Below are 13,683 nucleotides of genomic sequence, written 5' to 3'. Positions count from 1 at the left end.
ATAATGAGAACAGCTATACTACCCAGTTACATTTGTCCTCCTAATGGACTGCATAAACTTTAACCTATGGAGACCCACGCTTTTGCCTTGCCACGTTAATGCGCCCGTAACCCGACAGATAAGGGGAACCATCTCTCGGGAATCTACCGCGAGCAGGGTTGAGCGTTTGCCTAATAGAAGGGCGGAGGGCGTATGGTCACGGTAGTGCCCTCGTCTAGCGACTAAGGAGCTTCGGGAAGTGGGGCAGTATTCACTACTCATGCCATAGTTGCCTGTTATTTCAGGACGACTAGACTAGCACGAAGCTTGGTAAATACAACTCTCGTACCCGGTGGTGCGTATTTTCCCTGGTGTATTTTAGCCTGAGGACATTAGCGTCGGCACTATTATGAGGTAGCAAGCTCTTAGTGGGCCAGAATCAGGGAACTTACGCAATATCGTCTACCTCTTTGTTCAACCGACACCGCTAAACTAACGCTGTTGCTAATCCAAGTATATGCCAAGCTGTTGTGCGAAGGGGCACCCAGAAAGGTGCCCGCGTCTCAACAAGCGAAAAGGACTTTCCATTTCGTGTCGGTGAGACCGCGCCCAGATACTTTCTTGTTAGTACATTTCCACGATCCTAGAGGACTCTTTCATCAGCTGCCAATTGCTTTTGCATCCGCAAAATTGGGCTTGTGCTAGGAGTGTCGCCCTTCCGGCATAGTCCGCGCTGGTGAGGAAATACCGAGTCTGCTTGGAGGACTCTGCGGTATGTGGCATTTGAGGCGGCTCAACTGGAAGGCGGCTGTTTTGCGGAGGCAACATTTCGAGCACTTATATCTTTAGTATATAAATATATCTGTGCGCAGCGTGGCTGACGAGCTCTGTAGCTACAAAGTAGCAGTGTCCCTTTAAAAGCGGCCGCGACTTACGTACCAGGCCTCGCAGCGAAGGACGTCCCGGTGGTGAATTCGAAAAGCGGGCATTCCCTCTTCTACAGTGCCAAGCTTTCGTGCCCAACGCTGGGCTTTTCGCCAGCCGCTTCGCACCTTCGTTCTTCTCGTCTGATAGCCCTCTACCTCTGAAGTCATCACACTACGTCTCCAAACTCATCATTCACAAGTCACAGAGATTCTATTACATTACAGCCCAAGCTACCTCTCCCTTAAACCAGCTTGTTGCAAACTGCAACCGTCCCTCCCGTCCTGCCCAGTTGCACGTTTTCACTCTGTACCGACCGCAACATTTCCCCTTAAGTCGACTCTCGTCTCCTACTAAATCGAACTAACGATGTCGTTCCAGCCGGAACCCTCGCATCCGACTGACCGTGTCACGATAGTCCTCTTGCTGTCTTATCCTTGCGGCAGGTAGTTCGACATTCCATGCTCCAACAACACTTGAACGACCGCTATTGCTCTCAGCGCCCGCTAGAGGAAGCTTCGGCACAACGTTTGACTGTGCTTGTGGCCCGGCACTCGATTCGTTCTCCAGCTTTACTTCCTGGTCAGATACCAAGCGCTGTCTCCTTGTCGAAGCCTGGGCTTCCTGCTCCCTTAGGGTCTCTGACATAAGCGTATTAAGAACGATAAGAACCCCATCATCCCCGTGATTTTTGGGTAGTATACCCGTCTCAATATCTGAATCGGTACCTGCATCGGTCAGCGGGCCTCCCTGGAACTTTAAAGGAACCCTTCGGCCGGCTTATTTAGAGCCGCAGACTACTAGAACTTTGAACGGTACGTAAAATCCCTTTATACATGAGCACATGACGCTAGGCCTATCAGGAAAAGTGGCTCTTTAATCAATTTGGTTGCCACACCGTCCGGCACCAATAATAGCCGTACGACCTTTGCCAGCGAAGGCGTAGATGGGAAGACTGATCCGAGCAAGGACTAGCGAAGCTAATACTTACGAGATGCTCGTCCACACACTCGATTCCACCACCTCCTACGGAACGCCCTTACTTTAATATTTTTCCACAAAACACCCGAACATGGTAGCAGGATCATAATAACTAAAGCCGTAGCGCCGATTACGGCCTCTTTAGACCAGCCTCCTGCTGAGTTGGGCGAGGCCACTTCGGCCGGATCAGCAGGGTATTTTCCTATGTCATTTCACCGCCGTTAGCATCAATGTACGCCGTAGACGACAATGCTAGTTTAGGCCTACCATTCCCTGACATGACTTATACAAGCAGAGCAGGGCCTGTACCCGAGCCGCCCGCCCTCTGGAGCCTATCTCAGCCTCACCGGAATATCTACCACCGCGGCGCTTAACGTGGGCCTTCGAAAACTATATCTATTGGATGGAGACGACACTTGTAGGAGGACGGAGGGTTATTGCCTACTGAGATGCTGCTCACCCTGCCGTCTCGAATCCGTCTTGGCGATCTTCGTAGTTAGGCTATTTCAACGTTCTTGCTAGTCTGGGCTAGATGTGTTACTAAAGGAGATAGAACTCACTCGATAAATGGGCGCTCCCGTAACCCTACAATCTCTCAACGATACCCACGATTATTCTACAACCAAGTGTCGATCCAAACTCTCGAATAGGCTACCTCTCCACCTTCGTGGACTCGAGATGCTTTCGACAGCAAGGCCACACTTATTTACCTTCGTGTTATACCCGACTCCCCAGCGCTATTGCCTTTCACGATACTATACGATGCGCTATTCACACCTTTATCTGAGTTCGCCTGCCACTGTTGTCGTGGCGACCATCGCCGTATTAAAGGCTGTCAAATGACGTTAGCTAGGGAGTCAACAGTGACCTGTATACAAGCACGAAACAACAGAAGTTCAAACCTTAGAATATTATAACACGCAATGGCTGTTGGGGAAATTCTTGCATTAACTCTATGGTTATCACCACGGTACCGCGGGGTCTGACGCTCTGCCGCTTTTTAGTCTTGGCGAGGGGCGCTCGAACAATTCCACTACCGGATTACTGAAAATGATTATTGTATCTCCAGACCTACAGAGCTGACAAGTTTTTTTAACCTAAATGCCTAAAAGAATTTTGTTACTTAATCCTACAAAAATAAATTATATAAGTCGAATTAGCTCTCATATTTATGTACTTTTTTTTGCCGTTATAAAGGCAGATATTACCTCTTTTAGTTTGCAACAGCCAATAACTTAATCGATGTTTACGTTACTTTAATTCTTCCGTTGCTTCCGAGTGGTATAATTAAGATGCCAGAATATACGCGAATTCGCTCCTGCTTTGCCGGATTAAAAGCCCGATCCTTTGAAACGAACAAGGAAGCAATAGGCTCGGACTTTATATATGGCGACCATACATCACCGCATTGTGGGGGATACGACCCGTGTCATGCCCGGAGATTTTAAGAACATTTACATATAGTATCTGAGCACAGTACTAGCGAGCTCAACAGCATCCTTCTGAGGGAGTGCGGGTGGTAAGTGGTCTGTGCCTGAAGGATTCAATCCCTGTCAAACAGACTGAGGATGGGCGTGCGAGCCAGTTCACGGCCGCTTTTTAGCTCATGCTCATAATAAACCTTACCAGGTGAGAGTGGCTTTGTTGGATAATAACTGCTTTTTGCGTGCGAAAAGAGTGTGAAATAGGCGAGGCGGGTCCGCTGAAGGAATAGGGCCTCCTCCAAGCCTCGTCGAGTATGGGACGTGCGGACAGCACCTAGTGGTCGAGGAGGCCATGCCTGGAAGAGACTTTATTGCACGTTCATATCTAGATTTGTTCAAGGCAACCAGAACGCATATTATACTATGTTTCCCATATAATTCCATTCATGTGTTCCCCATTTCCATCTATTTTGTGGGAGTCGTGCCGCCTGACTATTGACAGATCTAACCAACCATCATGCTCGGCCTGGGACAGCTCCTCTGGTGTTATAAACGGGTTAAGACCGAAGCTGATATGGTTCTGCGCTGCATGAACACCATCTACTAATGGTCAGTGACTTGGTCAAATTGTAGCTTGGAGCCGGGTTAGTGCATATGTCCCTCAGCATTCCATCTTCGAGGCCCAAGTCCTGGTCAGCTTCGATCGTGAGACAGGACGCCAGACGCCAGTCGCATGGGACGACGCGGTCGACGGTGTGATCGTGGACAATGAGCTGCAGTGGCGCTGGTACGCGGGCAAAGCGGCTTACCTCAGAAGCTCAGACCAAGAAATCGATTGTGCGGATATAGGAATATCCGCACCGTCCGCTAGGCTGATTTAGGACGGCAATCGTTTTCTTGGTCTGAGAGACTTTGGCGAGATTTGTAGGAAAACCTAAACACGGTTTATATAAGAAGACCTTATTAACTTTAACAAAATTAATCTACCCTTCTACAACACCTGTCGACATAAAAATTACACCAAATTATAGAGAAAAGCCTACTCTATAAGTTATAAGATCTTTAGCTCCTTATACGCGCGCGACGTTAAGAGGAATTCGTCGCCGTAGACGCCCCAATTCTACCTCTGCACCGCCGAGCCGCTCAGTAAACACCAACGCTGAACGCTTACGTCCACGCCCACGCCGCCAGCCCTCTGCGTAGAGCTGTGGAGCTTTGCGAGAGCTCTGCGGAACGAAGCTCAGGGGGAGACCTGCACGGAGCTCTGCACGGAGCTCTACCAAAGCTCTGCAAAAGCTCTGCAAAAGCCCTGCACGAGGCTCCGCACGAAGCTCCGCTCGAAGCTCCGCTCGAAGCTCCGCTCGAAGCTCTGCACGACGCTCTGCTCGAAGCCCTGCACGAAGCTCTGCACGAAGCTCTGCTCGAAGCTCTGCACGAAGCTCTGCTCGAATCTCTGCTCGAATCTCTGCATGAAGCTCTGCTCGAAGCTCTGCACGAAGCTCTACACGAAGCTCTGCAAGGAGCTCTGCACGAAGCTCTGCATTAAGTTCTGCACGAAGCTCTACCAAAGCTCTACACAAGGCTCTGCACGAAGCTCTGCAAAAGCTCTGCACGAAGCTCTGTAAAAGCTCTACTAACACGCAGCACTAATATACTAGGAAGGTTCTACAATTGCCCGTACGAACGCCCGTCTCTACAAACGTCTCTGCAATCGATCGCCCGTACGAANGTCTGCACGTCTGCACATCTACACGTCTGCACGTCTGCACATTTACACGTCTGCACGCCTGTACGTGGCTCTGCACGAGGCTCTGCACGAAGCTCTGCACGAGGCTCTGCACGAAGCTCTGCACGAAGCTCTGCACGAAGCTCTACTAAGGCTCTACACAAGGCTCTACTCAAAGCTTACCCCTAGTAGTAGTAGAGGCACTCCGGGCTAAACGAGGATATTTTTAAAAAAGGACCCAACTATAGCACCTACTAAGTGTTGCAATAGCTTTAAGTAGTAGATATCTATATATCTGTATAGTTTTATCTATATTAGCAGACTATTTAATAAGATATAATATGTGCTTATACTTTTAATAACGCGTTTTTTAACTTTAACGAAATTAATGTTAGGACTGAGCGATAGCCGTATTATAAAATTCGCACCATTTAGAAGCCCTAGGTCTTAAAAATATTATATTAACTTTTGGTAATAATAACGCGTTATATGAATAAATGAATTAGATATCCGCAATATCCGTTTTGCGGATTTTGCTTATGCTTTTAACAAAACTCGCCAAACCCTCTCAGACGTGATTTTGCAATTCGGAAGACGGCGTAGGTTATTCCGATGCTAGCTAAAAAATCGCGTCTGAGCCTGCTGAGGTAACAAAGCGGCGTTGTGAGGTGTTGCTGACAGCTTACTCGCCTACAAGAGTTGGACCGTGCGCGAACAGCGAATCAAACGACGCGTATGGTCACCGCTGGAAGGATACCTACATTAAAAATCATCTAAATGAAGCAAAAATTATCTCACGAAGGCGCAACCTCCGGTGTGCGCATTCTGGGATCTTTTAGTTGTCCAAGAGTGTTAATCCAGAGTGTAGGCGCGTGGCAGCTTGGTTGAGCCGGAGCTCCCTCAATCCTTCAATCTAGCCCAGCAACTCACCAAGCTGGCAGATCCGTCTGTAGCCGCCCGACGGGTGAGCTGCATGGCGCCGAGGGGCTTATATCCAACCAGGATGCATTGGCGCACTTCCTTCTATTGCTGCGCCCGTGCCGTCCCGCCCTCGCACTCTAACGCTTCGAATTTTAAAGAACACGGCTTTCCCCGAGTAACGTAGCTGACCGGGAAGCGAGCCACCCCACGAAGCGAGCCACACAAGGAAATACCTACCATTTTTTATTTCATAGCAAATTACACCAAAATCAAAAAGCCTCAGCATATTACACGATGCCAATTCAATCTTTACCCTCTTGTGAAGCCGAGACCACCATACAAAATATTATACAGGATCTCTCTTCTGGTGTTAAGCCATCGATTCGCAAGGCTTCCAGCGCCAATGGAGCACCTAGATCTACCGTTGGACACCATCTTGCTGGCCGTCTTCCACGATACAAAGCTTACCCTGGTTTATTGTATCCCTTACAAGAACAGCAAATTATTAAATAGATCTACGAATGTTAATCCTAGGGCCTTCTATTAAAGGTTTATATGCTTATAGAAATAGCTTATTCCCTTTTAGGAGAAGGCTAAACCGTAGGCAAGTATTAGGGGTAAAGATTCGTTTAACGCCACGGTCTTAGTACTCTACTAAGTCGTCAGCTTAACTGCCAGAGAGCTTAAAATAATAATCCAGTAATTATACGTAACTAGTTTAAGTTCTTTTATACTATTCGTAAGCGATATTAAGTTAAGCATTTAAAATTCATCCATAACTTTAATAAGAAGGGAGTAAGGGAGAGGTTAAAAAATCAAATAGTTATACAGCCAAGTTAGTATCTATAATTAAGACGGTTAGCGCCAATAGCTCTCTACTACCTACCTTCTTAATTTAGAAGGCGCAATACTACTAGGAAGGATGGTATTAAATTAGTAAGTAAAATAAGGGCCTTTACGGATACACGTACGCTACCTCCCCTAGTAGGTAGACAGAGAACTCCTTAGGCCTATATTATATTAAACATTACAATAAGTATACAAGACACCTTATAGAAGATTCCAACGGTAAAATATAGCAATATCGCCTGCTTTTAATGGATAATTATTTAAGCTACCTTACCTGGCAATTCGTTAAGTATATGCTTGCGCGCAAGATCGTCCTAGTAGCTCTACTACCTTATTTAACTTATAAGCTTCAACCACTAGATATAGGTTGTTTTGGGCCACTCTCTCACTACTACGGGAAGTAAGTAGATGACTTCTGTTAATATGGCCACTTAGGCGTTAATAAGGAGTATTTTTTAAAGCTCTGCCTAAAGGCGCGTATATAGGCGTTCACCCCTAATACAATCTGCAACGCCTAGAAAGCTATAGGCCTTCTACCTTATAACCCTACTGCCGTCTTAAAGACTCTTACCTATACAGAGCCTCCTAAAAGCTAAGATATAGAGGAATCAACTATACCTACTACTTTGCGCACTCTAAAGACTGTTACAGCGACTCAGTCAATCAAGGCACGAGCGCCGTAGAACGTATGCAAGCCCGTATAATTGGTAGTCTATGGACCCGGATATCAAGATGAGGAGCAGAAGGTGGAAAAGGACACGTCTATATACATATGCCAAGGCTTAAGCGAGCCCCTGACTAGATCCGTTACGGAGCCGTAACAAAGACATTAAGGACTGTAAGGGAAATTAAATCTCTATACAACTATATTAATGAATTAACAACCGCGCGACCTAATGGCCTGCTTAAGACCCCAACTTAATGACATCTAAAAAAGCTTTTTAAAGCTTTAATAGGCTTCGCGACCGACTCCTATATCTAAAGAGAAGAAAATAAGAAATACCAAAGCTTTTGCATTAATAAGAAGTTAAGTAGGCGACTCCTTAGTAAAGGTAGAGCCCTTAGTTAGGAAGACGTTAATTAATTAAAATCTAAAGATCTACAGAAGCAGGAGGCCTCTATATAAAAGTTAACTTAAAGGGAGTATAAGGAAGAAATAACTCTACCAGAGCTTAACGTTGCTATATTAAGTAGAGCCGTTCCAAGCCCTGGTAAGTATAATTAGGATTAGGCTTACCTTTCTTACGTATTTAGGTGCGATCCACAGCCTGCAAATGAGTGGATTAACGGGTCGTTAATCTAGAAGGGGATGTCGCAGGAATATAGTAGTCGCCCGTGCAATTAGTCGGCGCGTGGGTCTATATCACTACCAAAACGTAGATAAATTATTTCAAGCAATATTATAATCGAAATAGTAGTATATAAGCTTCAATTTGACCTATTTAGAATATAATAGAGAAGGAAGGTAAATAAAGGGGGAAAGTATTTAAACTCGTTGTTGATTTTATTATAAATTAATCAAATATCACCTGTATGTGGCTCGCTTCGTGGGGTGGCTCGCTTCCCAGTCAGCTACGTTAGACTTTGTCTAGGTACGAGCGCCATTGGAGCAGCCTAATCGTGTCGCAGACAGCCTCTACCGTTTCCTTCCATCCTTGACAGTTGGACAGAACGTTTAAAACCCTAACCCTCCCGGATATCTGACGCAAAACATTTTCTTAGCATTTGGTATTCGAGGCCCGGCTGATCGTTGGTTAGCGAAAAATCACGTGTTTAGCCAGCCACCTGGGGCAGATTCGCGTATACCCACAGCGCCACTAGCGCCAAGCTGTGGATATACGCGTATTAACTAAGGGCCGCCCGCTGATTAAGCCGCTGATTGACGCCGACCGTAGGGTAATTAGGGCCATTAGGGCCCTAATTATATATATAAAAGTCCTCCCTGCCTAATCCTTAATCGCGGCAGCACGTCTACTATTATACCTATTATATAAGATGGCGCTGACTAACCGCGTAGAGATTAATATCGCTAATAATACCGAATTACGCGCTAATGCGTAGTATGTCCTTGCCCTTATATATACTATAAGGCCTAAAAATATATCTTTAGCGTATAATCTAAAGTAGAAGGAGTTTAAGGTAAGAAGGGTATAATATCCCTCCTTTTCCTTCTCCCTTCTCTTCCCCTAAAAGTGTCGCGCCCTATAGCTAACGCGTTATTTAGCTTTAGGCCTTTTATAAACAAAAGTAGTACTATAATAGCTGTTACGGACCGTATATTAGTAGTAGTGCGACTGCTAACAAGATATATAAATAGGTTAGTTAAGATAGTTTAGAAGGCGCTAGAACTGATTAAGCTATAGGATAAGGGGTAGCTAAGTTATATAGCTAGTTATATTATAAGTTTAGAACGTAGAAACGTAGAAACGTAGAAACGCGAGATATTTTAACGTACTAATGTACTAATATACTAACGTATTTAGTATATTTCTTAAGCGCAGTGTTAAATACTTAAAGGAGTATAGTCTCTACTATAGATAGTTCTTTTCTTTATAGTAAATCTTAGAATATAATTAGAGTTAATCTATTAGGTAGCCTACTCTACTAGTTATATTTATATTATTAACTACTCTATACCTATATACCTAGCCCGTTAACAAGTTTACTATAGTATTCTATATAAGGCTTTGTTATATATTTACTACCATAGTTATAGTAAAAGAAGTTAAACAATATACTACTAAAAGTACTAGTTGTGGCGCTATTAACGGCAGCAACTATATTAAGATTAGGTAACGATACTAGTATAGTAAATACTAACTTATAATTAGTTATAGTAGGATAGTTATAGGAAATAGTTAATTAATTAATAGATAACAACCAGATATTTAAAGAAAGGATTAATAGAATTAGGGTAGTAAAGATTAAGCTACTATCTATTAAACAATTCTTAGGAAAAAAGTTAAAGCTTAAGGGATTCCTTATATAAATGCACTTTAAGGTTACACAAGAAGGGGTAAAATTAGCAATACTTATAGATTAAGTAGCCTATATAGGATTGTTCCTAACGGGGAGAGTATTTAAGTAGTTTAAACCTTACCTTATGGAGGTATAAGAGAATAGTATAGCAACTACTAATTAGGAAGTATAATATATATTTACTAATTAAAATAGGTTTGTAAAACGCCTAACCTAGATATTTAGAGATTTTAAAGTAATAACTACGGCGGAAAGAAAGCTTTAGGACTTAACCTAATAAACCTTAGTAATTAACTATATAATATAGTTTTAAACGCTAGCTATATAGGTTAAATAGAATAATAGGGCGCTTATAGCATAGTATAAACAAGGACTTAATGCAAAAGTTTAGGATATAATTATCCTAATAGTAGATACGGATACCCTTAGAGAATTAATTAATTAAGTAATTAAGATTAATAATAGGATCTACCAGAGGGAACAGGCTAAAAGAGGTTAGGATAAAGTTTTATAGTTATATAAGGCGCAGAATGCGTAACGATAAAGGTAGAATTAGAAACTATGGTATAGCGCAGAGCTAATAAACCCAAGTAGTACTAGAGAATCTAGGAAATAAAATAGAAGACTATAGAAACCTAGAGGTTAAGGATTAAGTAATTATAGGACTAAGGAGCAGAGGCTAAACTAGGGATCTTAGTAGTAGAAGATGTTTAGGCGAACTCTATAATAAGAAAAATAGCTTAAAGAAGGAGCTTATATAAACTATAGAAAATAAAGTTATTTTGCTAGAGACTATAAAAGTAGTTAAGGAAACCATATAGTAAAGGAAATAAGACTAGTAGATAATATATATATATAAAGGGGCAATAATATACTACATGGAATAAAAGAATGTTTAATTAATAGTTTTGCGTTTTATTATAATAACGCATACTAAGTTTATAAGGACGCTAAGTATAGCGTAAGCTATTAGCTATAAGAGCTTAAGTTAAAAGAACTCTAGGGTATAAGAGAGTTAGATAAAGAATAGGATTAACTCTATAAACTAGATTAAGACGAAGATAGTATATATGGCTAGCAGTTAGCAGAGAAAGTTCTTACGCACTAGTTTTATTAGGTAATAAAATCCAAGGATTGGAAGAATTAGACTATTAGTAGTAATTATAAAAAGAAATAAGCAACTAACTAGAAGTATATAAAGCTTAGATATATAATAAAGGTAGAGGGTAATTCTACTATAGAATAGGGAACGTTAGTAGGGGTTAAGACCCCACTAGATATAATGTCTATCGCTTTATAAGACGTAGGAGAAGTAGGATAATAAGCCACTTTAGCACTTAATAAAGGTAAAAGGCTAAAGGCATAAGATTTTTAAGTAGAGATAATTAAGATATATAAATTTAATAAACGGATAAGAATATAATCTAGCTATCTATAAGGATAGATTAAAGTAGGAAACATAGTATAGAACTCTTAAAGTAAGATAAGCGAGATTTAAGACTTTTAAAACGAGATAAGAATATTACTAAAGCCTAGTTAAACTTAGGTAGAAGCGTAGCTTAGGAAATAAGTAAGCTTAAAACTAAGAATTTTATAGGACTAAGACCCTAATACTAGGATAAGAACTATTAAAGAAATTGCGAGTAAGACTTAGCAGTAGGATCGAAAAGTTAATACCTTAGTTAGAAAGCATAAAGGCTTTAACCTATTAGTAAGAAAGAAGCTAGACAAAAGTAATAAGGAGTTTAAAAAAAGGATCTTTATATAGTAAAAGTAGATGCTAAAAGTAACGGACTATTTAAGAAAAAGATTACCTATATAAAGGGTTACTAATAGGTCTAAGGTAGGCATACTAAGAGTAAAATAGCTAACTAAACTAAAAGAAGAAGAGGATCTAAGGATCCTAACTAGATTTAAGGAATAATATATAAAAGGCTGTTATAATGCAGTAATAAGAAGATACTTTCTTACGGACAGACCGTATATACTTAAGGAGCTATACTAAAAGTGGTATAGGTAGCGATATAATAATAAGTAAAAAGACTTTTATATATAGTTAAATAAATAAGTTATTTAAGATTAACTAATTACGGAAAAAGGTATAAACCATATTAAGGGAGCCTTAATTATAATATTAAAGGATCTAGAAAAACAATTAGAGGACTAGAGAGGCAAATAACGTGTTTTAGTACCTATAAATAAAACAGTAACGTTTAGATTAGTGCGGTAAAGGTTTAAACTTAAGGATAAAGATAAGCTAAGAGTTAACTTAAAGCACCTAGTATATTGTATATTAGTATAGATTGTATATATAGACGATATATATAATATACATAAAAATCTATAATAAAAAAAAGAATTAGAAGTACCCTACAAGAATATATTAGGCGCTAGATAGGCAAAAATATAAAAATATTAAATATATATATAGATGGCATTTAGTAGAAGTCTAGAAGTTAGAAGACTTAATACTTTAACTAAAAGGATTCCTTATAGAAGAATGCCTAGATAAATAATAGTAATGAAAGTGCCTAGAGAGTATATATCTATAGTATATTAAAAATAAAAAGTAAATAAGGTATTAGCTAAAAGACGGGCTAAATATAATAGGATTAAGTAGCTAATAATTAGGAAAAGTAGAGGCCTATAAAACTAGAGGAAGCTAATAGTAGAGCCTTAGACCCTTAAAGGAATTTAAAAATAATACCTAAATCTAAGAGTTAACTAGTAAAATTAACAGTTTAAAGTACTAATAGATAGTAAAGTAACTAGAAACTATATTTTTACTAATAATAATAAAATAGATGGGACTACCTTATAGATAGAAGGAGTACCTATATTTATTAGTTGCAATTTTAGGAGATTTAATAGCTTATAAAAGAGGTATTATTAATCTTAAAATAGGACCTATTTAAATAACTATTAAAGGGAGATAAATTAAGATATTTTTTAACATTTTACTATTAGGACGGAATAAGGCAGTACTAGGGATGCCTTAGTTATAGAAATATAATTTAAAGATTAATTAGGTTATAGGTTAGGTTAATATTAAAGATACTTAATAATATAAAAGGCGTATAGTAACTAAAATAGTATAGTACTAAGTTAGAATAATATATAAAGAAACTGAAAAAGGATTAAGCTACGTACCTAAAAGATACTATAAGTACGGCAAGAAACTATAAAGTCTAAAAAGTAAAAAGCTATTAGAGTATATAGTATAGGACTATAAAATAGAGTTAAAACTAGAAATAAGTCTAAAGTTCTTTCCAATCTATAAACTAACTAAAGAAGAATTAAGAGTACTTAAAGAGTTTATCTAAGAAACCCTATAAAAGGGATATATTAGATTATTGTAATTATTAACGGAATATCTAGTACTATTTATACTAAAGAAAAATAGAAAACTTAGGCTATATATTAACTATTGGCAGTTAAACAGTATTACTAAGAAGGATAGGCATTCTTTACCCTTAATTAGCGAAATTTAGGATAGGATAGGTAATGTATAAATTTTTATAGAGATAGATCTAAGATAGGCGTACTATTAGATTAGAATTAAGGAAGGTAATAAATAAAAGACAGCCTTTAGGTTAAAGGAAGGACTATATAAACCATTAGTTATATAATTCGGACTTATAAATATACTAGTAACGTTTTAAAGGCGAATTAATAGTATATTAGAAGAACACCTTAATAATATTATTATCTACTTAATAAGTAAGAAAGAATACGGAGAATACGTTAAATAGGTTTTAAAGAGACTATAGAAAAAGTAGATAATAGTAGCAATTAAAAAATATAAGTTCTTTACTAAGAAAACTAATTTTATTAAATTTATTATTAAATTAGGTTATTGTTACGGCTTGTATAAATGCCTCTAAACCGAAGCTTGTAGAA

At 39.7% G+C, this 13,683-nt stretch overlaps 2 protein-coding genes across 2 annotated transcripts; one reads left to right on the top strand and one right to left on the bottom strand.

Moving 5' to 3' along the window:
• Positions 1-371: 371 nt before the first annotated feature.
• On the bottom strand, positions 372-2,164 carry K441DRAFT_675683 (uncharacterized protein; the record flags this gene model as incomplete). Its single annotated transcript, XM_067650875.1, has 7 exons — positions 372-383; positions 432-477; positions 611-815; positions 915-1,077; positions 1,309-1,631; positions 1,895-2,059; positions 2,152-2,164. 7 exons carry the CDS (start codon positions 2,162-2,164, stop codon positions 372-374), a joined length of 927 nt encoding a protein of 308 aa, XP_067506246.1.
• A 4,813-nt stretch (positions 2,165-6,977) lies between these two features.
• K441DRAFT_713492 (uncharacterized protein) lies at positions 6,978-7,232 on the top strand. Its single transcript, XM_067653943.1, has one exon. It carries the CDS (start codon positions 7,053-7,055, stop codon positions 7,206-7,208), a length of 156 nt encoding a protein of 51 aa, XP_067506245.1. The 5' UTR covers positions 6,978-7,052; the 3' UTR covers positions 7,209-7,232.
• Positions 7,233-13,683: the final 6,451 nt, after the last annotated feature.

Source organism: Cenococcum geophilum, assembly GCF_001692895.1.
Source record: "Cenococcum geophilum 1.58 unplaced genomic scaffold K441scaffold_12, whole genome shotgun sequence".
Taxonomy (NCBI): Eukaryota; Fungi; Ascomycota; class Dothideomycetes; order Gloniales; family Gloniaceae; genus Cenococcum; species Cenococcum geophilum.
The sequence above is the reverse complement of the archived record's forward strand: the minus strand, read 5'-3'. Positions and strand labels throughout refer to the sequence as shown.